This window comes from Trichechus manatus, unplaced genomic scaffold (assembly GCF_000243295.1).
Source record: "Trichechus manatus latirostris isolate Lorelei unplaced genomic scaffold, TriManLat1.0 scaffold00053, whole genome shotgun sequence".
Lineage (NCBI taxonomy): Eukaryota > Metazoa > Chordata > Mammalia > Sirenia > Trichechidae > Trichechus > Trichechus manatus.
The window spans coordinates 8,237,267-8,261,530 of record NW_004443989.1 but is presented as its reverse complement, the minus strand read 5'-3'; the positions used below and the strand labels follow the sequence as shown (position 1 = coordinate 8,261,530).

General features: G+C 45.9%; 1 protein-coding gene across 1 annotated transcript in view; it reads right to left on the bottom strand.

Annotated features, from left to right (window-relative positions):
• CRISPLD2 (cysteine rich secretory protein LCCL domain containing 2) overlaps positions 1 to 24,264 on the bottom strand; it is a 67,548-nt gene that overhangs the window by 2,782 nt on the left and 40,502 nt on the right. Inside the window, exons 10-14 of the mRNA XM_004377793.2 lie at positions 24,101 to 24,231; positions 21,566 to 21,609; positions 20,633 to 20,705; positions 17,823 to 17,898; positions 10,484 to 10,617 (exon numbers count right to left, since the gene is read on the bottom strand). Of these exons, the coding sequence (XP_004377850.1) occupies positions 10,484 to 10,617; positions 17,823 to 17,898; positions 20,633 to 20,705; positions 21,566 to 21,609; positions 24,101 to 24,231 (458 nt within the window). The remainder of the gene's footprint in view (positions 1 to 10,483; positions 10,618 to 17,822; positions 17,899 to 20,632; positions 20,706 to 21,565; positions 21,610 to 24,100; positions 24,232 to 24,264) is intronic.

The following is a 24,264-nucleotide window of genomic DNA, read 5'->3' as shown; positions in this document are numbered from 1 at the left end:
GGGTGCAGAACTCAAATTCTAGTAAAAAGACCAGACTTAATGGTTTGATTGAGACTGGAGGGACCCTGGAAGACGTGGCCCCCGGGCTCTCTGTTAGCCCGAAACTAAAACCATTCCCGAGGCCAACTCTTCAGACAAAGATTAGACTGGACTGTGGGACATAAAATGATACTCATGAAGAGTGTGCCTCTTAGTTCAAGTAGATACATGAGACTAAATGGGCAGCTCCTCTCCAGAGGTGAGATGAGAGGGCAGAGAGGGTCAGGAGCTGGTTGAATGAACACAGGAAATCCAGAAGAGTGTGCTGTCATAGTACAGGGAGAGCAAGTAGGGTCACAAAACAATGTATGTATAAATTTTGTATGAGAGACTAACTTGAGTTGTAAACTTTCACTTAAAGCACAACAATAAAAAAATAAAATTAAAGAAAAACAAAACCCATTGCATCGAGTCAATTCCAAGTCATAGCGATCCTACAGGACAGAGTAGAACTGCCCCATAGGGTTTCCAAGAGCAGCTGGTAGATTCGAACTGTTGACCTTTTGGTTAGCAGTCAATCTCTTAACCACTATTCTACCAGGGCTCCTTTATCAGATATACAATTTGCAAATATTTTCTCCCAATCTGTGACCTGTCTTTTCATTTTCTTAATGATGTCTTTTGAAGCATGAAAGTTTTAAATTTTGGTTTAGTCCAATTTATCACTTTTTTATAAATTGTGCTTTTGGTGTCATATCTAAGAAGCTATTGCTTAATCCAAGGTCATGAAGACTTATACCCATCTTCTTCAAAGTGTTTTATAGTTTTAGCTCTTACATTTAGGTCTTTGATATATTTTTTTATATGGTGTGAGGTAGGGTCCAACTTCCTTCTTTTGCATGTGGAGACCCAGTTGTCCCAGCACCGTTTGTTGAAAAGACTATTCTTTCCCCATTGAATGGTCTTAGCACCCTTGTTGAAAATCAATTGACTGTAAATCTGAGGGTTTATTTCTAGACTCTCAATTATGTTCCATTGATCTATATGTCTATCCTTATGCCAGTACAACTGCCTTGATTACTGTAGCTTTATAGTAAGTTTTGAAATTGGGAAGTGTGAGTCCTCCAGCTTTGTTCCTCTTGCTCTTGCATGCACATAGTCTTCCAGACCACCAGTGAGATGTAGGGACTCATCAAAGTCCACTAAGGCTGTCTCATTCTCTAGATCTCTCTGTTAAATTTCTGACTAACCTTTCAGTCTGTAGATTGCCCCAACCATGATCACAGCCTCAGTGTAGCGATGACATTGGCTTTCCCAATTTGTTCACCCCAGGGTCGCTACTGTTTCTGACAATGTCCAGAAATGTGGCATTTTTCCACGCTTCCTCCAAATCAAGTTAACCCCCACCAACAGCAAAGCTGCTGGTTTTCACAGCCGGCCCTGCCCTGGTAGAACTGCCAGCCAGTGGAGCTGAGCTGAAGGAAGTGGGGAGAAAGAAAGAAGCTCCAGGTGGAAATGATATAGACTCCCTCTGTTCCTTCCTGAGCTCCAGCCCTCCTCCCCAGAGGTATCCTATGCATGTGTAAGCAATTGCATGTGTTTTCTCCCTCACTCATTTTCACACAAATACTACATAATGCTCCCCCATACCTACTCCCCCCCTTTAATAATATATCTTAGAATGTATTTCCCTTTTACACATAAAGAACCTCCTCACTCTTTTTTGTTTTTTTGGCTGCATAGTATTCCATAGAATTAAAGTACTGTTACATATTTAATTGTGTCCCCCAAAAGATATGTTGACGTCCTAACCCCTGGTACCTGTGAGTGTGACCTTGTTTGGAAACAGGGTCTTTGAAGACATTATCAGTTAACTTGAGGTCATACTGGAGTAAGGTAGGTCCTAATCCCATCAGAGTGCTATTTTATAAAAGAGAACAGGTCCACGGAGAGACAGAGAAAGGACAGCCATGTGACAACAGAGGCAGATGCAAGCTAAGAAACACCAAGGATTGCCAAGAGCCACCAAAATCTAGGCCAGAGCTGTGGAATAGATTCTCTCAAAGCCTCCAGAAGGAATCAACATGGCCAACACCCTGATCTGGACTATTGCCCTCCAGAACTGTGAGACAGTACATTTCTGTTCTTTAAAGCCACCCACTTGGTAGTATTTTGTTAAGTCAGCCCTAGCAGACTAAGACAAACACTATAATTTATTTAATTGGTTCCCTATTGCTAGATATTTAGTTGCTTCTAATCTATTCCTTTTGCAAACAATGCTATAGAGAATAACTTTGTCTGTGGGCCTTCGGGCATCTGTATGAGTATACTTATGGAAAAGTTCCTAGGAGTAGAATTGCTGGATCAAAGTATATGTGCATTTGTAATTGTGACAGCTTTCAAATTGCCCTCCATGAAGGTTATGCCAGTTGACACTCGGCCATCAATGTGTGAGACTGCCTGTTTTCCCAGGGCTTGCTGGCTCAGGTGTTAGCTTTCGCTCTCAGCCAATATAAGGTAGAAATGAGATCCTGGTATAGTTTTAATTTGCATTTCTCCCATTGTGAACGAGTCTGCCTGTGAGACCCGCTGCCCCACCTTGACTTACAGACACGGCTTCCTCTCGGTCCCACCCCGGCCCTGGCTCTCTCTGCTTGCTCTGTAAACTCAGCAACCCTGAAACAGACTGCTTGAATTCCTGCTTGTTTTCCCCCTTTCCCCATGGCAGCTGCGTGCTTTTGGCTACCCTGGAATTGAACTCTGTAAATGCGTATCAGATGGGAGCGCACAGTGAGATGGAGCTGTGAAGAAAAGCCAAGAACCAAGACACATGCAAAAGGCTCAGCCACAGGTGGCCTCCAGGGCCAAGAAGGGGGAAGAGAGGAGGCTATCCAGGGGCTGGGGTTGTCCCCGCTGCCCTGCTGGTTTCTGGAAAGCCCAGATTCCAACGCCCTCCTCAGGCCTCGGGGCTGCAAGATTTCCCTGGATTTGCCGCCCAAACAAATAGTCTGGGAAAACCAGAGCCACATGGCAACCTGCAACTCCGCATGATGGGCAAGTTGGGAAAATGAGCAGTGTTTCGTGTCTGCTCTGACTTACTACAAGGACAAAGAAGGAAGGAAGGGGAGGGAAGGGGAGGGAAGGGGAGAGGAGGGAGGGACGAGGGGAGGAAGGAAGGGGAGAGGAGAGAAGGGAAAGGAAGGGAAGGGGAAGAAGGAAAGAAGGGAAGGAAAGGAAGGACAGGAGGGAAGGAGGAAAGGGGAGGGGAGGGAGGAAGGAAAGAAGAGAAGGAAGGAAGGAAGTCCCCAGAACACAGATCTGTTTGAGCTGAAGCATGACAAAGGTGCTCTGGGAAATGACAATGTCCACAGCCTCGGGTGCGGTGCTCAACCAAGCCCTAGTTAGTAATGTCCATCCTTCAGATGGCGTTCAGCCTGCCAGCTGGGGCGCTGACACTCTCCACGCCCAGCGACCCTGTCAGCGCACACACACTCTGTATGCATGCCAACACTGCCTCCATTCTCCACTGTCTTCCCTTGCTCATTCCCACAGCCCCCATGAGATCTGCACCCTCCTCCCTCTCACAGGTGAGGAACCTGAGGCTTGGAGAGGTGATGTAATTTGCCCCAATCACACACTAAGTCTGGGTGTAGTGGAATGAATGCCCAGGTCTGTACTGTGCGACACTGGGACTCTCCTACCATTGTCCTGCATGGACAGACTGGTGACACCACCCCTGGGTGATACTGGCCAACCCCAGACCAAGATGGGAATGCAGACGCAGCCCATCAGGGCCAGGAGGCTGCAGACCCCAGAGGCACTGCATGTAGAAGGCCTCATCCTAGATGGAGGCTAGCCTCCCCTCTGAAGGCTCACCTTTCCTGTCCAGGGCTCCAGGAGGGCCCAGCTGTGCAGCCCAACAGGCCCTCCACCAAATACAGGCAATCGGATGGGCTCCGGGCCGTGATCTCCTTCCAACAGGCTGGGAGTCAGTCTCTCCTTGGAGGAGATAACTGGTGTGGTGGAAACAGCCCACCTGACTCGCTGCATGACCTTGGGCATGTCTCTGGCCCTTGCTGTGCCTCAGTTTCCTACAGTAAACAGGATCCAGTCCCTGCCTGCTCAGACACTCTGAGGCTGCCTCTCCAGTGTCATCCTCCCACCCTACCCGACAGGCCAGGGCCCGGAGCTGACGCCACACCCCGGCCCAGGCATATTCTGTCCCCACCTCAGGAGGTTGCTCTGTGGGTTGTGTGCAGGGTGGAGGGGCAGGGAGTGATTCATGGCTCTCTAAATCTCCTCGGAAACATGGGCTCCCTCCTTCCCCTCAGAGGAAGCGCGCGCCCTTGGTGCCACATGATACAGTGGATTAAAGAGAGTGGACCAGATTGGACCGGAAGGACAGCCATCGGTCCGGGAGTGCTGTGACCTTGTCCCAAGAGGACCGAAGAGTTTCCATGAGCTGGATCTCTCCCCGTGGGGTCCCGGAACCCGGCGTTACAAGGACGGCAGGAGAGGGACACCTGTGAGCTTTTCCGGCTCTTTAAAGGTGCAACTTCTTTTTTAGTATTCAGAAATATCATATTGATGTTTATATGCATATATATGTATATGTGTGTGAACACACACACTCACAGACACGTCTCCTTTTTTAAAGGATTCCAACCCTGTTCTCCCCAAGTCTTACCCTCTACTGATCTTTCAGGAATATTTAGGAGTCAGACATGGGTTCAGAGCTCAGCTCTAGGACCTTGGGCTGCTTATTTCTCTGAGCCTCAGTTTCCACATCTGTAAAATGGCACTTACTTCTTAGGGACATCATAAAAGGTCAATGAGCTTATCTACAGAAAGCATCTGGTATAACACCTATCACTCAGCAGGTGCTCAATTGCTGTTAGCTATGAATACTGTCATTATTATGATCAAGCTTAAACCTGAGCCAGTCAGGCACCCTCTCTGAGCCCCGTTTCTCTCAATAGGAACATAAGGATGAGCACCGTCCTCTGAGGTCAGCCCGGTGCTGGCATGCTGCACACATGGAGACAAACAGATTAAAGCTGAAACCCGAGGGAACCATCAGATTGCTTCATCTTAGTTTGTGAAACATCCAATATTTTCCAGGGGTAAGAGTTTTGGAACACTGTGTATAATATGATCTCCATTTTGGTTTTCATATGAGTTTGGATATGCATGGGGAAGAAAAGCCTGGAAAACTTCTCAATGAGCTAGTCGCCGAGGGCACCCCAGGCATAGACAAAGAGCTTGAGGGGACTCTATTTTCTACTCTCTAGACTCATTCCTTAAATAATAAGTATGAATTTCCTTACAACAAATATTCTTGAAGTTAGAAACAAGCATGCCTTTGCACTGTCAACTTCACTCCGACTCCCTCTGGGGAAGGGTCTGTGTCCCAAGCCCAGTGATGTGTCTGGGGTGAGGAAGTCAGAGGTGCTGGTTCTGAGCCTGGAAGCTAGAGCAGATGGCCAGTGTGCAAGTCCTGGCCCCACCCCTTGTTGGCTTGGGGACCTTGGGCAAGTCACTTAACCTCTCTGTACCTCCCTTTCCTTATTGATAAAATGGGGGTGATGACAGTCCCTATTCACAGGGCTGTTCTGTGTCCAAATCTTAGAATAGTGGGAAATGGATGGAAAGAGGGAAACCCATCCTTCTTGCTACCAGCGGCTCCTCTGCACGGCAGCCTTGGCCCAGCCCAGCCTGAGGGAGCGTGCAGAGCTCACTGGATCTGGAAATAACAGCGTGACATTTTCTGCTTCTCAGAGTTTCCACACACACAGATTTTCAGACACCCAACACTTGCTATTCCCTAGACCTGTACTATCCAATAGGGCAGCCACCAGCCACACATGGCTACTGAGCACTTGAAATATGGCTCTTTCAATTGAGCTGCAGGTGTAAAACACACACTGGATTTCTAAGATTTAAGACCAAAAAAAAAAAAAGAATGTAAAATTTTTCATTCATCATTTTTTCTATTGATTACATACTGAAATGATACTGTCTTGGATATACTGGGTTCAGTAAAATATATTCTAAAATTTCCTTTCTGTTTTTTTCTTTGGTGACTAGAAACTTTAAGAATTGCATATGTGGCTCACATTAGATTTCTATTGGATGTGGTGCACTTGACCATATGCTCTTTGAGGACCCTTCTGGGTCCCCAGTGCCTAGGACAGTGCTGGCACACAGGAATTGCCCCATAAATGTTAGCTGAATGAATTCACTATTCAGATGAAAGTCCACTTGCATATACTTCTGTATGTAGGTATATTTTTAAAACTAAGAATGTTATGTCACTGATGGTATATTTCCCAACCTCCTTATGAAATCTGTCTTTAAAAAATGGACCTGGTCTAAGAAAACATCCTGAACTGATGTTCAGCCAGATGTCCTGAGAGCATTCTGACAAACCCCAACACTGAAGGCTCTCCAGACACCTTCTCCCTCCTTCACCATCCTTGGTGGGGGTGTGAGAGAATGGACCAGTTCTTGTTTGTTGTCCGGATTCTGCATGGCCACCTTTCAACACTTTCAGGAACTCCTCTTCTAGAAAAAGATTGTTGCTAAACCAAAGCAACTTTGAAAGCAGAACCAACTTTTGGCCCCTTCTGCTGAGAATTCTGCTCAGGAGGATTTTTGTCTGTTTGTTTGCTCGAAGGAGTCCCTAAATTTAAAACACAGTTTGCCGGGAACCAGTCAGATTGAGCCCAGTACACACATCTCCCTTGGGGGAAGTCGGTGCCCAATCAGGGTCCCAGTAGCCATTTGGGACAGAGCCACCCTCTGATCCCAGGGCCCCGTTCCCACAGTCTCCTAATGGGAACAGGCTCCAGGAAAATTTCTCAGCAGATAGGTGTGCCAAGGCCCTTCAACACAAGGGAGAGGATAGGGCACAGCCACACCCAAGGCATCCCTCCAGGCTCCTCTGCTGGAGTATCTTCTGCCTGGAGGCCCCTCCTGACAGTAAAGTTGTGCCCTACTGGGTGTGCTCTTAGCTCCCTGTGCCCTGCTGTCATTACCTGTGAATGGTCTGTCCCCACTGAATGGCAAGTTCCATGAGGGCAGAGACTGGCTGTTGGGTTCCTGCTGGATTGGGTGCCTGGCATGTTGTAGGGGTCATTAGTGTATGATTGATGGATGGATGGATGGATGGATGGATAAATGGATGATGGATGGAGATGGATGGATGGATAGATGGACAGATAGATAAGGAGTGTGGGTTGGAGGATGGATGGATGGATGGATGAGTGAGGGTTGGAAGATGGGTACAAGGATAAAAGAATGAATTCTTGTAAGATGTCTTGTCCCTTGTCCTGAAAGAGGATTCATTTAGGCCATTTCTTATGCTCAAGCCACTTGACCCTCCATGAAAAGAACCCCAGCTTCCTAAGGTTTAGAGTAGACCTTAGAAGTTATGTAACAGCACCAAGGGCCCCCAGATCCTATTAGACTCTTACCAGGAGCCACTGAGTAAGTGCTTTGTACACATGACCTCGTTTAATCCCCCAGCAACCCATTTTACAGAGGAGAGACTGAGGCTCAGAGAGACTGTGCCAGCCCAAGGTCACCCAGCTGGCAAACAACGGAACAGGGTCCCAAATGCCACCAGGTTCTGCATGCCATTCTGGCCCAGCCTATGTGTGGCCGAAGGGTTCATTCCTCTTCCTTCCATATGTGTAGACTGGACTTGATCCTTGTTCCTTGGACTTGGCCATCTCTGCACCCACAGGTCCCAGCACATGTCCTGGTACACCACAGGTGCTTAGTAAATAGTTAGTAAATGGATAGCTCTTAATAACAAAATACAGAATCATGTATAGCGCTGTGGTCGCCCTTGCATCATCCTTACAATAGCCGCTCTCACACTTGAGCTGTATCAGGACCCCTGGAGGGCGTGTGAAACACAGATGGCCGGACCCACCCCCTGAGCATCTGATTCTGTAGGTCTGGGGTGGGGCCTGAGAATCTGCATTTCTAACAAGTCCTCAGTTGATTCCAATACTGCTGGTCTTCGGGTCCCACCTTGAGAACTGCTGCCTCACCACCACCCTATGAGATACCCACCAAAATCCACTGCTGCTGAGTCGATTTGGACTCCTAGCGACCCTATAGGACAGAGTGGAACTGCCCCATAGGGTTTCCAAGGCTGTAAATCTTTACAGAAGCAGACTGCCGCATCTTTCTCCCTTGAAGTGGCTGGTGGGTTCGAACTGACAACCTTCTGGTTAGAAGCCGAGCCTTTTAACCACTGCGCCACCAGGGCTACCCTATAAGATTGGTAATATTATTTTCCCCTTTACAGATGAGGAAACTGAGGCACAGAAAGGGTGGGTTAACTTGTCCAAACACCATCACAAATTCCACACCCAGAACTCAGAAGAAAGAGCCGGAAAAGCAAGGGAAGCAAAGTCTTGATCGGAGTGCTGTGGAGAATCACAGAAATCTTTTTTCAACAATGAAGCCAACATCAGTGACATGGAGCCCCTGGGTGATGCAAATGGTTAATGCCCTTGGCTGCTAACTGAAAGATTGACAGTTGGAGTCTACGCAGAGATGCCTCAGAAGAAAGGCCTGGTGATCTACTTCTGAAAAATCAGCCACTGACAACCCTATGGAGCTTAGTTCTACTCTGACACACAAGAGGTCACTATGAGTTGGAGATGACTCTATGGCAACTGGTATTGTTGACCTTCATGCAGGGGAAGGGCTGCCTGGAGAGGAAGAGTGAGAAAGAATCACAGTCCCCCTCCTCTGAGTCCCCTGCCCTCTGTCTTATCCCTGAGAACATCACCACAGTCTCCCTGTGGAATGGAGGACAAGGACCTCATTGTGTGGCCCCTCAGGCGGGTGAGGATAAGACGGCGGAGAGAACAAAGCTCAGCCTAGCACTTCACAGGAAGATGACTCTCTCTTAAAAGGGGTAGAAAGAGCTCACCAAATGAGTGTCCAGGGATTTCTTTCCAGTCTGGCCAGGAAATTCCACCTAATCAGCTGTTTCACTTCCCTCCCATGAAATCAGTGGAATTTCCTCTCATTAAACTTTTCCCAAACAAAGATTGCAAATGCTGAAGAGAGAATTGCAAAAGCTGTTCACTCATGCTGCTGCAGACTGGTGCAGAGTTCCTGGGCAGGAAGCTCTCGGAAGCAATAAATGTAGTTTGTGCATTACTTGATTCTGCAGAGTCTTCACACTGAGAGCTTCACTGAGGCATAGTCCGGCCCCAAGGGCCGGGAGGGTAGGACACAGACGTACCCATGAAGCCTGAAGCTTCAGGGGCCTTGGACATCTTGTATTCTTAATTTCACCTTCCTTTTCTAAAGAGGGCCCCTCAAATATAAAACCTTTAGGTCCTCCATAACCTGGGTCTGCACCTGGGTAAGTGTGATCATCACTCCCATTTTACATATAAAGGAACTGAGATTTGGAAAGGTGGTGCCTTGTTTGGCCATAGGCCCTGGGCCTCTGAACTCCAAAGCCCATGAGTTTTGTTCCACGAACAACAGCGATACTTGTGAGAATGAGCGTTGTGTACCAGAAACAGACTGGCAGCCCGAACCAGGGCTGGGTGCTTTCTGAAGAACATTCTGGAAGGGCATACCCAAAGCCCTGGAAGTCCACACAGCCTTTCACACAGAAATTTAACTTGTAGGGATTTAAGAAAACAATCATAAGTGTATATAGACATTCATCTATAAGGCTGTCCATCTTGGAGATGGCTATTCCACCAAAGCACGAAAAGAACCCAAATGGCCAGCAATTACGTGAAGTGCGGCACATTCATTTGATGCAATTCTATGCATTAAAAATGGTATTATGGGAGTAGATTTTAAGAGCAAAGGGGAAACCTTTATGATCTATAAGTGAAAATATAGATAAATGAACATACTTCTCATTTACTAAGGGCTTATTACTGTTAGGCACCAGGTTATGCATTATCTCAATTAACCCTCCCAACATCCCTATGAGATAGGGCCAGTTATTATCCCCAAATCACAGAGGCGAACACTGAGGCTCGGAGAAAAGCGGTAACTTGCTCAAGGTTACAAAGCTTGTAAGAGGCAGGGTCCGGGTCTGTTGGACTCCTGACTCTCTGCTCTCATTTTCTAGTCATTATAATTTGATCCTCTTTGTTTTCGTAAAAAAAGAAAAAAAGCACACACACATTAAGGCTTGGAAGGATACATATCAAAAATCTGATAGCAGTTCCCTTGGCTGATGGGTTATCGATTGTTTTCTTTTGTGCTTATCTAATGTTTCTCAATTTTTTACAGAAACATGCATTCGTAATAGGAAAAAAAATTTCCTATTTTGAAGAAAGAAAGGAAGATAGGAGAAAACCACAGGCTTGTCCTGGTTGTCCTGGAGAGAACCAATGTGAGTCTACCCAATTTTATTGTAAAGGTAACATGGTTGGCACCCCACCCCAGGTCCCCTGAGTGGCCACCACCGGCTGTGGTGGGAGCCCGGAGTCAGACCCCGCCCTACCTTTCTGACTGAACACCATTCCTGAGTGAGCCCACGTAGTTCTTCTTCTTGTCGACAGGCATCACGTCCACGTAGCCCCCGTGCTCATTCCTGATAATGCCCGCATGCACCGCTGTCATGCAGATGCTGGAAGTCTGGGAAAGCAGGAGGAGCTATGATCAGTGTCCACCTGACTGGGCCGCCTGGGTGGTGGGGTGTGGACCATGGCAGCCCCTAGAAATAAACATGGCTACTGTGCTGGGTTGAATGGTGTCCTCCAAAAAGACATCTCCAAGTCCTAACCCCTCCGGTGCCAGTGGATGTGACTTTATTTGGAAAAAGGGTCTCTGAAGATGTAATTAAAGTAGAGCTCTTGAGATGAGATCATCCTGGATTGGGGCGAGACCTAAATCCCAGGGTAAGAGTCCTTATAAGAGAGAAGCAGAGGGAGGGTTGAGACTGAGACTTGAGAGGAAGACCGTATGAAGATGGAGGCAGAGATTGGAGTTTGATGAGAGTCCCTGGGTGCTGTAAACAGTCAACATGCTGGGCTGCTAAGTGAAAGGTTGGAAGTTTGAGTCCACTCAGAGGCACCTTTGAAAAAAGGCCTGGCAATCTCTTTTCAAAAACTTAGCCATTGACGTCTGGGGTCTTAAAAGCTTGTAAGCAGCCATCTAAAATGCATCAATTGGTCCCAACCACTTGGAGTAAAGGAGAATGAAGAACACCAAAGACACAAGGAAATTAGTAGCCCAAGAGACAGAATGGGCCACATAAACCAGAGACTTCATCAGCCTGAGACCAGAGGAACTAGATGGTGCCCAGCTACCACCAATGAACGTCCTGACAGGGAACACAACAGAGGGTTCCATGGAGCAATAGAAGGATGGGGTGCAGAACTCAAATTCTAGTAAGAAGAACAGATTTAATGGTCTGACTGAGACTGGAGGCGCCCCAGAAAGCGTGACCCCTGGACTTTCTATCAGCCCAGAACTAAAACAATTTCCGAGGCCAACTCTTCAGACAGGGATTCGACTGGACTGTGGGACATAAAGTGATACTCGTGAAGAGTGTGCTCTTAGTCAAGTAGATACAAGAGATCAAAGGGGCAGCTTCTGTCCAAAGGTGAGATGGGAAGGCAGAGAGAGTTAGGAGCTGGTTGAATGGTCATAGGGAATCAGGGGTGGAAAGGAGGAGTGTGCTGTTGCTGATGGGGTGAGCAATTAGGGTCTCATAACAATGTATGCAAAAAAAATTTTGTATGGGAGACTAACTTGAAATGTAAACTTCATTTAATTACAACAATTAAAAAAAAAAAACTTAGCCATTGACAACGCTACTCTGACATACATGGGGTCACCATGACTTGGAGTCGACTCCACGGCAACTGGTGGTTTAAGTCTGATGACCTGAAATTATACAGGAAGTAGAATCTCAAGGGGAATCACTCCACTGACATTTTGACAACATGCTGGACCAGGCTTCTTCAATAACAAACAGATGAGGACAGGGGTCGTTGGCCCCAGACTGTGAGTGTTCGTGAGGCCTGAGGCTGCAGGCAGAACTGTGTACGTCTGTAGGTTCTGCACAGACTTTCCTGATCTTAGCACTGGAGTCCTGTGTCTGGGAAGCACACAGGACAGCTGTCTGCACCACTGTAGGAATGGCGCGGGGGGTGGCTTCTGACCTCTTCTAACTTCACGAGGGAGAAGGAGAGTCAAGATCAACAGCCCAAGACTGATTTCTATGAGGCGGAGGTCAGACATGCCTCCTCTCTCCGCCATCTTTACCATTCTGACACCAACTGTCCCTCCCACAGCACTCTACTTCTCTGCTGGGTTTGATAATTCATTGCAATGGCCACACAGAACTCAAAGACAATACAATTATGGGGATTATTAGGGAAGTAACAGTTACAACTCAGGTTCCGGAATGCTCAGGATACAGTTCTTCCATCAGGACAGCCTCTTCTCAGCCATGCCTGCAGGCAGGTCTCTCTCTGGCCCTCAGCCTGGCCTCTGCCCTGCTCAGGCTAGTGTTACAAAGCTCTTCTAGCTCTGCTGATAAGTGCCCAAGGCACCCTACTCTGCCAGGAAGCCTCCACCAGAAGGTGCTCAGCTCTAGCTAGCTCCACCAAGTGCCTCGAGGCACTCAACTTTCTCACTCCGTGGGCTGGGAAGCCTATCATGCCATCTCCTGCCCGTCTCCTGCCAGTCACCTTGTTCTGCTGCTGCTGTTTTTCTGCCACTGCTAGTCATCTTGCTGTCTTTGGTTTTACAGCTCTCTCTCTGTCTCCTGGGTCTAGGAGGGTCTCAGGGATCCCAGGTCCAAAGAACGTGCTCTGCTCCTGGCTCTTCTTCCTTGGTGGTGGTGAGATCCTCTCTTCTCACTTCTGGGATGGTTCATTTTAACCCTAGCAGGATGGCAAAACTGACCAATCCCGTTGGTTGGCCACTATTACCTTATTTGCACAGTCACAAGACCGTGGCAAGAAAGGTCATATGAAAGTGATCCACCACGCTGCAACCACCAAGCCTTTTCTTGGAGAAAGGATCCATATCTTTCCGATTCTCAAAGGCGTTCATGTCCCCAAAAGGTTAAGAAGCAGTGGCTTCGCATCCATCTCAAAGAGAGGCAGGGAGACCAGCTAATGGTCATCTCAGAATTCCTCTCAGGTCACTGTTAGTGGGGGAGTTTTGTAAACAGGCACAAACACGCTTATTGTCCATATAGATGATGTAGGGATCGGCCCCCTTGATTGAGAGACCACATTTGTCTCACACCTCTGTGACAGTCCTCCCCTCCCCTCCCTGAGGGCTTCTGGACACCAGTGAATCAGGAGCTTTCTGTGATAATATCAGGCTGTGGGCTGTGAGTCTGAGAACCTCACCACGGCCAGATCTTTCTCAGTTACCAATGCACGCTTGGCACACCCTGGTGCTGGCAACACTTTCTTTCTCTTTCTGCCTTCCGCCCATACCTCTCCTCTCGCCAAGCTTCTGCAGAAGGTACAGGGTGTCCACTGGAGGTTTGTTAACACCCGATGTCAGCAAGAACAAGGATGGGGCCCAGCGTCTGGCCTCAGAGAAGCTGGAAGCCCATCCTTCCTCCACCACTTACTTGCTGCCTGTGACCTGTTTTAACCCCCAAGCCTCTATTTCCTCAGTATCAAGTGGGGATTATCATAGTAACATTTTTCAGCATTGGCCATACCGGACCCTGTTCTAAGCATTTCACAGATATAGATACAGTAATAAAAAAAAAAATCCAAACCCATTGCTGTCGAGTTGACTCCAACTCATGACAACCCCATGGGTGTGAGAGTAGAACTGTGCTTCATAGGGTTTTCAAAGGCTGATTTTTCAGAAGTAGATTGTCAGGGCTTTCTTCCGAAGTGCCTCTGGGCGGACTTGAACAGCCAACATCTCAGTTCACAGCCTTAGGAATATATAAATGAACCAGACCCAGGCCCTGCCCTCAAGGGGCTTATATTCCAATGGCTTATATTTAAACCTAGAGAAGTAAACTGACATGTGCTGTCTAATGGACTTTTGACATTTATGGTTATTCAAAGTCTTTTCAACATTCTCCACTTTCTGATAGATAAAAAAAAAAAAAAAAAACAGTTGCCATGGGGTCATCTCTGACTCATGGTGACCTGCGTGTCAGAGTAGAACTGATTTTTTGGAAGTAGATTGCCAGGCCTTTCTTCCAAGATTCCTCTGGGCAGGCTGAAGTCTCCAACCTTTCAGTTAGTAGCCCAGCGCTTAACCATTTGCACCACCCCAGGACTCCCACTGACATAGTAATCGCCCACTAACTCTACAAGATAGGTATTCTTATTCCCTCTTAACAGATGGGTAAACTGAGGTTCAGGGAGGCTAAATGACTTGCCCAAAGACATTATGCTGGTTAACAGCAGAGCCAGGACTGCCACCCTCCAGAGCCTGCAATCTACACGCTCCTCTATACTGGGTAATAATAGTGAAGCCCTCCAAGAGTCATCATAAAGACTAAATAAGATGAAGGGCTTAACGCAGGCTGGCACATAGTAAGTGCTCAATAAATGTTAGTTGGTCAGACAAATATCACTGCCATAATCATCACTCACCGTCATCAACAATTCTCAAGGGACTTTCACTCTAGCCCAGTGGTCCTCAAAGTGGGACCTGCAGCACCAGCATCTCTGGGGAGCTTGGTAGAAACGGACACTCTCAGGTCCCTTCCCAGACTCACTGAATCAGAAACACCGGGAGTAGGGCCCGGAAATCTGTTTGAACAGAACTCCACAGTGTGAGAACTCATCTAAACACGAGAAAGACCGGTAGGACAGATAAGAAGGCTGAGGCTGAGAGTGGGGAAAGGCTTGTCCAACATTCCACAACTAATGGATGTCATGGCTGGGGCGGAAACTCAGGACTCCTGGCCCAGGCGTTGCTCTTTTGGACACACCCTGATGCTTTTCCTGCCTGCGGCTGACGTGTGGGGTCCCTGTACTCTCCCCAAAGTGAAAGGTGTGCCAAGTCGTGGGCTCCTGGGGAGCAGGCTGCACTGCAGGCACTGTTAGGCCCTTCACAGTCTGGAGATGACGCTCCCAAAATAACTCTCAGCTAAACAGACATTTTCCAGAAGACTCACCATTTCCCAGAGTACAGAGTGACCTAGAAACTAAGGCCAGAAAAGGACCTCTGACATGGAAGTGGCTTCCTTCCTCCCTTCTTTCTCTTCCTTTCTCTCTCTCTCTTTCTTTCTTTCTCCTTCTTCTTTATCTTCTATTTTGAAGAGCTGTTTAAATAGTGACTGCTGTAGTATCGTTATTTATGTATTTACTCAACAAGCATTGATTGAGCAACTACTGTGTGCCAAGCCCTGCCCTGAGCACGGTGGTTCCAAAAGCTCAAAACCCCCTCAAAACTAGTGAGCAAGTTAGGTAAAGACTGCGTATAGGTTTTCGCCCACATGCCAGTTCACATCGGTGTGATTATGAGCACGGGTACATTCAAGCAAGGCACTAAAGAGGAGGAAGATAACAGAGCCTAAGGCCAGACACACCTTAAGTGAATCTCACCTCTGCCACCTACTAGCTGTGTGATGTGGGGCAGGTTATTCTGAGCCTCAGTTTTCTACTCTGTAAAATGGGGATGACGATGCCTGTAGATGGTGTTTTCAAAGCACCTAAAACATAGTAGGTGTCGAATGAAAGGCAGCTTTTTATTATTACTATGTTTTCATCAATTATGGTGTTGGCGAAGAATACTGAATATACCATGGACTGCCAAAAGAATGAACCAATCTGTCTTGGAAGAAATACAGCCAGAACGCTCCTTAGAAGCAAGGATGGTGAGACTTCATCTCACATACTTTGGTCTTGTTATCAGGAGGGATCAGTCCCTGGAGAAGGACATCATGCTTGGTAAAGTAGAGGGTCAGCAAAAAAGAAGACCCTCAAGGAGATGGATTGACACAGTAGCTGCAACAATGGGCTCAAGCATAACAATGATTGTGAGGATGGCGCAGGACCGGGCAGGGTTTCGTTCTCTCATACATAGGGTCGCTGTGGGTTGGAACCGACTCGATGGCACCTAACAACAACAACAGTGTTTTCATCAAGTTATCCTTGTATTTCTAACTTTTTGTTTTGTTTCGTGTATTTAGCTGCTATGTTGTTCGACGTGTTTAGGTTTGATTTTCCTATCTTCTTCACATATTGTACTTTTGTGCCCTTGAGTAATGAATTTCTTTGTCCCATTGAGTAAGTTTAACTTTGATTTCTACCTTATCAGATAATAATATTACCACTCCGGATTTTTGTTGTTTGTTTGTATTTGGCTGGAATCACTTGGTCCATCTCTATTTTTCTCTATCTTTTAATAGCAAAATTTGGTCAAAATATTTAGAGTAACAATTAGATATATTATTTTACTCCTTCATTTATATTTTAGAACTCAATTTTGGCTCAATAGCTTTCAAGAAGAACAAAGACTCATTAAAAATGAAAAGAAAAAAGTGGAGGAAGAAAAAGGCTAGCCATGAAAGTGGCTTTGAACCTACAAAACTCAGTGGCTTCTGTGAGTCATGTTTATAGGAAACAAGACAGATGGAGGCAAAGACGGTGGTAGTGGGTGGGGGAGGGCCGTAAAAATGCAGATGAGGAAAGGCTGAGTAAAATGTCATCTGGGGATGAATGATGCTGATCTAATCACAGAATTCCACATCACACAGCCTTTCAGGGGCAGAGCTGTGACCACAGTCACATCTTCTGGGTAACCAGACTCCCAAATTCTAGGTGCCTAGAGGAGGATGGACTATGTTGTGGAGTATCCACTTGAGAAAAATCAGACTAAAGCTTCCCTGCTAAAGTTAGGAAGGGAAAATGGAAGAACAGACACCAATATAATGAGTGGTTGTCGATGAATAGTAAACTAGACATAATCTGTATTTTCTTCTCTGTGCTTTTAGCTAAGTGTGTGTATAACCCAAACTGACTATAGTGGGCAGAGTGGATCAGTATCCATAAGTGCATCGGTAGAGCCAGAAAGATTATTAAATGTCTGACAGAATGCAGTATGTGGAGCATGAAAGCCTCCAAAATTATAAATGCATGTTCAATGAGGAAGCAGAATTCAAAACTATTAAAATTACAGAACAACCAAAATTGTAAAACTATTGAAATAGTTGGGTAAAATGAGGCACACTTGCATTTGCATTCAGATGCATAGGTAGGTGGAAGTACTAGTATCTCTGCAAATGGAACCACTAGGGCACTGATGACAGAAATGAGTGGGCTAAATTTAGCTAGAGAGGCTGTAATGAGAGCTCAGGTGTACTGGGTTGAATAGTGTTTCCCCCAAAATTCATGTCCACCTGGAACCTCAGACTGTGACCTTATTTGGAAACAGGCTCGTTGCGAATGTAATTAGTTAAGATGATGTCATACTGGATTAGGGTGGGCTCTGAATCCGAAACTGGTATGCTTGTAACAATGCCATGTGAAGACCCAGGGAGACAAAGAAGTCCATGTGACAACGGAGGCAGAGATTGGTGTGATGTAGCCACAAGCCTATAAAATTGCCAACGATTGCTGGCAACCACGAGAAGTTAAGAAGAGTCAAGGAAGTATTCTTTTCTAGTGCCTTTAGTGGGGGCATGGCCCTGCCAACACCTTGATTTTGGACTTGTAGCCTCTCAAACAGTGAGAGGATAATTTTCGGTTGTTTTAAGCCAACCATTTTGTGGTAATTAGTTATGGCAGCTGCAGGAAACGAACACATCAGGTTTCTGGTATCCAGACCTTGAAACGTTGTTCCTGAGGTCTTAACAGGTTCTGAGAGGTGGTCATTGAAAATGGCAGCATACTTACATCTGCATAGATGTTGGTTCCAAACACAGGAACCCAGTAGGACGGCTCGTCTTTGCAGTGCGCGGGACAGCGGACTCTGCCAACAAGAAGCATTTATGGGCTGGTTACCATCAGCAGCGCACAAAAACTCTTGAGAGGCAGCTGGCTCTCTTTATTTGAATTTTAGATCTTTTATTTACGTACTTAGATGAAGGGAAACTACCATACTGTTTTACTCTTTAAGAAAAATATGTGTCTCCCATGCTAGCAATAATAAAGATATTTTTCCTCTTCTTAAAGAGTGCATATAGAATTAAACACACACACGCACACACACACACACAAAGACACAACCAAAAAGGTGAAAGAGAGTAAAAATCTGAGAGATGTGAGTATGGAATTGTGAGAGATCCTGCCTCCCATTCTTAGGTGTTGGCCAGTTCATACTGTGGGTACATCATGGAGATTATAATCAATAGACTATTTTTTAAGGCCACTTCCCTGTATGGGAGAGGAAAGGGTGGAGGGGCCTCAGCTTGGTGATCACAGAATATTTCAGGGAGGGGGCATTGATAACTTGAGACAGAAACGATTGTGTTAGACACCACAGCCCTACCAGCCACACAGGGGATGAGGAGAGTGCCTTGAGCTGGAAATGGGTAGGCCTTAGATGGTTTAAGAGAGCCAAACTAGCAAAGCACGTGAGCTCTACTTAAGAAAAGGTCCTTTGTGTTTATCTGGAACAGTACACTATGGGCTGGAGCCCAGGGACCAAGAAACCAAAATGGCGGCCAGAAGCCGTCTGGCCCTGAGACAGGCAGGATTTACAGAGGAAAGAAAGCTAGACAAAGGGATTGAGATGTTGTAACAGTTCTGGGCAGGAAGAGGAGGGTGGGGAGAAAAGATTGTTAGATGTGTTAGGCATGCATGTTTGTGTGCTTCTTCTTTTTTTTTTTTTTTTTTTAAAAAAAAGGTGTATTTGAAAGTCTAGGAATGTTCTTTTCCAACTTCTTTTGGATGGTAGGTCAGGATCTTATATTTTGGATACTCATACTACATCAAGTTTTTCTTTTTATTTGTATTTTCTGAAACAATTTCCTTCTGCTTCTCTTTAATATTCAGGAAAATCTACTAAAAGGTTGTTACCCCCACTTGAACATTCAAGGGCATCAGCATGGTGTTAAGGGTGGCAGTGAAGCTGTGAGAAAGCCCCAAGGGGAAGGCAAGTAGCAGAGGAAAAGTAGTCAGGGATCCCATCAGTCTCCTCTCCGTAACCAGGCATCCTCCCCGCGCTCTTTCCTGCTAGGACCTTGGGGTCTCCACCCATTGTTTTCAAAGTCAGTCATTCCCCACAAGAATCCAGAAGTCTCCAAGCCTGGGATAAGGGCTCATGGGATACATCACCCAGCCTCAGAGTTAGCTGTCACTATCCTTAGAGCTTTCAACCCAGGGTACCAGGAGCTTCCCACTGTATTTCCAACTTTACAATGGAGGTAAGTCAGAAAGCTTGCTTTGAAAGACAGTTTTGCTTCCCTGTATATTTTCTGATGGCTGAGAAATTTCTAGATGACAAATGGGTAACTCCAAAAAACTTAAGACCTGTTCAATCAAAGGTTGCTCCTCTGCCAATTAAAATAAGAAGTATATTTTCTTTTTCCCCCTCTCCAAGGTGATCTACTGGTACTTTAGAGAGAAATACTACCAGGATAGCCCTTATTTTATGTAAGATGCAGCATCCTCCAAGAGCCAGTTCATTGCGGTCTGGGCAGATACATGTAAAACCTTTCCCTTGGATAACAAATCATGGTACCGCCATAGAATGCGCTGCTACTCAGCACCACAGACTACATGGCTGCATCTCAAATGCACGATGCTGAGCAAAAGAAGCCAGACACAGACGCCTGTGTACATGATGGCTTCATTTGTGTGAAATTCTAGAAAAGGCAAAGTTACAATGACACAAAAAATATCGGCAGCTGTCAGGGACTAGGGGTGGGAGGGGAGGGATTGACTACAAGGGAACTTTTTGGGGTGATGAAAATGTTCTATATCTCAGTTGTGTTACATGACTGTATACATTTGTCAAAACACATCAAGTCGTATCCTTATAACTGGTGAATTTTATTGTGTGCCAGTTATACCTCAATAAAGCCGATAAAAAAAAAAATTTCTAGAGTGACCCACAGAAAATACTACAGATCAAGTACAAGAAATAATGAGCTAATTTAAAGAGAACAAGTGATGCCCAGCTTCCAGTATTTCTAAAACTGATTCGAGAAACCAAGAATGGCAAACCTCAAGGTCTGAATGGGTTAGGGAAGAGTTTAGTGGCAAATGAAGTCATTCATACACATGAAAATACTCTCTTGAGTGAGCTGCAGCAATCAAGTGGGACAAAATCGTTCTCTTACTGAAGTTCTCTAGAGCTTCTCTAGGTTTCTTGGGCCTAGGTGCACACGGAATCATCTAGGAAGCTTTTAGAGAATGCTGATGCCGCTGCCTGGCCCACCTCTAGAGATTTGGATTGAATTGGTCCAGGGATTTTTATTTTTATGCTCCCCAGGGAATTCCAGCATGCAGCGAGGGTTGAGAACCACTGATCTATGGAAAGATCTACTGGGTTCCTGCCTGAACGTGAGCAACCATCTTCCAGAGTGGGCACGTGTAAGGGCCACTTCTAGAACATGGTGTGCTTCTCTGCCATGAGATGACACCCATCCAGCATGGAGCCACCTTCTCTTGGCCACAATGTACAAGAAATCAGACCCCACAGCGAGGCTCAGAGAGGAAGTAATGCCCCCACCCCTCTCGTTTCTGCTCCCTTGCCTCACCTTGGGCAGTGTGTGGTCGGCTTCTCAAATGGACAGAGTTGAGCAACGGTGGTGTAGCAATCCAGGTCCTGCACTGTGAACAGGAACATGCCGAGAAAGGGTCAGGTCCCAGCAACCTGGGCCTCGGGCTACTGGCCTGTGAAATAGGTTGCTGGACAATGGGGTCCTATAGGCTCACTCGGTTGGGTTGGAATCCAGCAGACACCAAGGTCCTTCATGTAGGGCCTAAGTGTGCTGACACGTCAAGGATCTCACCCGCAGTGGTTTCTCGGGGACTAACAATACTTCTCATCTGAACAGTGCTTTCTTTTCAATTTTAAGGCCTTTCTCTGGCCCTATCCCATTAGATCTTGATGATAGCTGTTATTGCAATTATACATGCAAGGAAACCAAGGCTCAGAGAAGCTGAGAGACACTGGAGATGTCATAGGCCACGGCAAGAACCAGCGTTTGGAGTCCTAGTCTAGAACTCTTTCCATGGCACAGAGCACCACCTGTGTCTGATCGCTGCCAGTCCACCCCTGCTGCCAGGCAGGCGACTCCTTTCTTGAAGGCCATATATCGTGTTTAACAACAGACATAAGAAAATGGTTAAAATACCGGCCACTTATCCTCATATAGTTCAAGGGTCAGCAAACTTATTCTTAAAGAGCCAGATAGTAAATGTTTTCATTGTTGTGGTCCATGTGGTCTCTGTTGCAACTGCTCAACTTGCTGGTAGAGCAGAAAGCAGCCATAGACAATGTGTAAATGAATGTGCCTGGCTGTGTTCCAATAAAACTTTATTTACAAAACAGGCGGTGGGCATATACTGAGAATGGCAATGTTAGCAGGTATGCTAAACATTAAACCAATAACTAAAGGGAATGAACTGTGCAGGGAAATCCAAGATAACCTGTGGATTATGGTCACATAAAAGACCAGCCAGCTTACCTTTTACTTCTGACACCATGAATGAACTGGAAGCTTTGTATTTGCTGCAAAAGAAAACGTCAGGAAATGGTAAACACAAACAGAATTGCTTCTCAGAGCACACACTGGCTCCTGTACTAATTTTATTTACAGACTTGACTTTACATGTTCCTGGTTGTTTTCCACCAGGCTGAAAGCTCTGAGAACCCTCTAGAGCAGGGCTTCTTAGCTTTTTTTGTGCCGTGGACCCCTCCATTGGCACACATGAAGCCTGTGGACCCCTTCTCAGAATAATGGATTTACCGTGCATAAAATAAATTCAAAAGATTACAAAGGAAATCAGTTACCAAGTATTAATGTCATCAGCAAAGTATGAAAACAAGTTCGTGTTGGAGGAATTGCTGTGTTTCTTTGGTAATGCAATAAATAACAAACTCTATAGGCGAGTCTAAGCAGTACTGCCATTTCAAGGTGGGGATGAGCGGAGAGTGTTTTGAAACATCTGCAGCACCTGGATATCTATCGGTGAGAGTCACCTGCCAATACTACTCTGGTTTGTGGCCAACATTCATAATTGAAGGAAATACTACTTTTCAATGAGAGGTTGGTGAAAATAAAGTTGTCGTTTTCTTTGCATCGATGTTCACAGACCCCCTGAATTCTAAAATGTGAAGAACCGCTCTGGATGCAAAGTTGGCCATTGGAAGGGGCCAGAAGTCCCTCCAGGATAAAGGCTCCACCCAGCGCAGGAACTGAGTCCTTTGCCAAGCTCACGAATGGTCGCTGCCTGTACTCAGTTTTACTATGGCCGGCATTGCAGTCACACTGCAATATCTCAGTGGATACTTCCATTGCTTTCATTTGGACATCCCTGCGCTTTGTCTAACTAACTTCCCTCCCTTAAGTTCATAAGGCAGGTCTGTCTGACCCCACAGCCCCTGCTGTAGACTGCTGGGCTCCCCAGGCTCCAGGACCACCTGTGCCACTAAACCCATACAAAGACCAAGACACGAGCACCCAAGAGATCTGACCTCTCCCTCCACCACCCAATAAGTCAGAACGACCAAGATGGTCTACCTATTGTCCGCCACATACTTATGTGGAAAACATTGCCTTAGAAGAAAAGTAAGCATATTTTGAAAATGAAAAGCATCATTGTCTAGGGAGTAAGAAAAAGTACTAATCAAGAATTACCCTATATGTTATTGTTCACTTTATAGGCCTGTCTATTATTTGGCTGAAAGGTAATCTCCGGGAATGGGTTTCCTCCATGTCTTTTTGTAGTTTGATAGCTTATTTCTTTTTATTGCGGAATAATACTTCATTGTGTGTATATATCACAGTTTGTTTGCCCTTTCACCTATTGAAGGATATCTTGGTTGCCTTCAATTTTGGGCAGTAATGAATAAAGCTGCAGGTGTTTATGTGGAAAAAAAAAAAAAAGGCCAGATTTACTGGCCTAAAGGAGACTGGAGAAACCCCAAGAGTATGGCCCCCAGACACCCTTTTAGCTCAGTGGTGAAGTTATCTCCGAGGTTCGCTGTTCAGCCTGGGAGTGGACAGCCCCGTAAAACCAAATGAGACTAACGAGGTACAGTAGTCCAGTGACAAAGGCCAGAAGGCAGAAGGGGCAAGCAGTTGGTGATAGGGAACCCAAGGTTGAGTAAGGATATTGTTGATGTGTTGTGAGATTGTTAACCATTGTCATAGGGAAACATTTGTAGTAATTGTTAGATGAGAAACTATTTTGTTCTGTAAGCCTTCAGCTTCAGTGAGAATAACAGCACAACTGGAAGAGCGTAGTCAATGTCACTGAACTGTGCATGTAGAAAGTTTTGAAATGGTGTATCTTTGGCTATGTGTATTTTCACCAAAAAAAAATGGTTGAGAAGTTAGAGGGTTGACATGTTGTGGGGTTGTTAACCAATGTCAAAAACAATATGTGTACTACTGTTTCATGAGAAACTAGTTGTTCTGTAAGCCTTCACCTGAGTACAATAAAAAAAATTTTAAAAAAACCAAAAAAAAAAAGAATTACCCTATACACTCATGGAAATCATCAACTGTTAATAATGGCGCATCTAAAGAGTTCTCAGTGTCTGGGCAGGTGGAAAAGGCAGGATTCCAATTCAACCAAATTAAAAATACACATAAAAAAATCCCACAGGAATGCAGTATGCTAAACTGTCCATAGTGGCAATTTCTGAGTTAGGGATTAAGGTAATCTTTTTTTTCCTGCTTCTTTCTATTTTTTAGGACTTTTTGATGTTTCCACAATAAGCTCATAACTGGGAAAAAATGTTTTAAGGAATCCTGGCCACACAGTAGGAGGTCCTGGGTGGTATAAATGGTTAATGCACTCAGCTGCTAACTGAAAGGTTGGCAATTCAAGTCCACTCAGAGGTGCCTTGGAAGAAAGGCTTGGTGATCTACTTCTGAAAGATCACAGCCATTGAAAACCCCCTGAAGCACAGTTCTTCTCCGACACACATGGGGTCGCCATGAATTGGAATCAACACGACAGCAACTGGTTTGTTTTGGTCACAGAATAGTCACCTCAAAGACCCCACGCCGTGCCTCTCCGACTTCACGAAAAAGGGGACCTTCCCGTTCCTGGTGACGTCCACAAGGCCTCCTTTGTCGTCTATGATTCCGTAGTGAATTGCAGCGCGGCATATGCTGGATGACTGGGGGGTGGGGGCACAAGACCATAAATATAT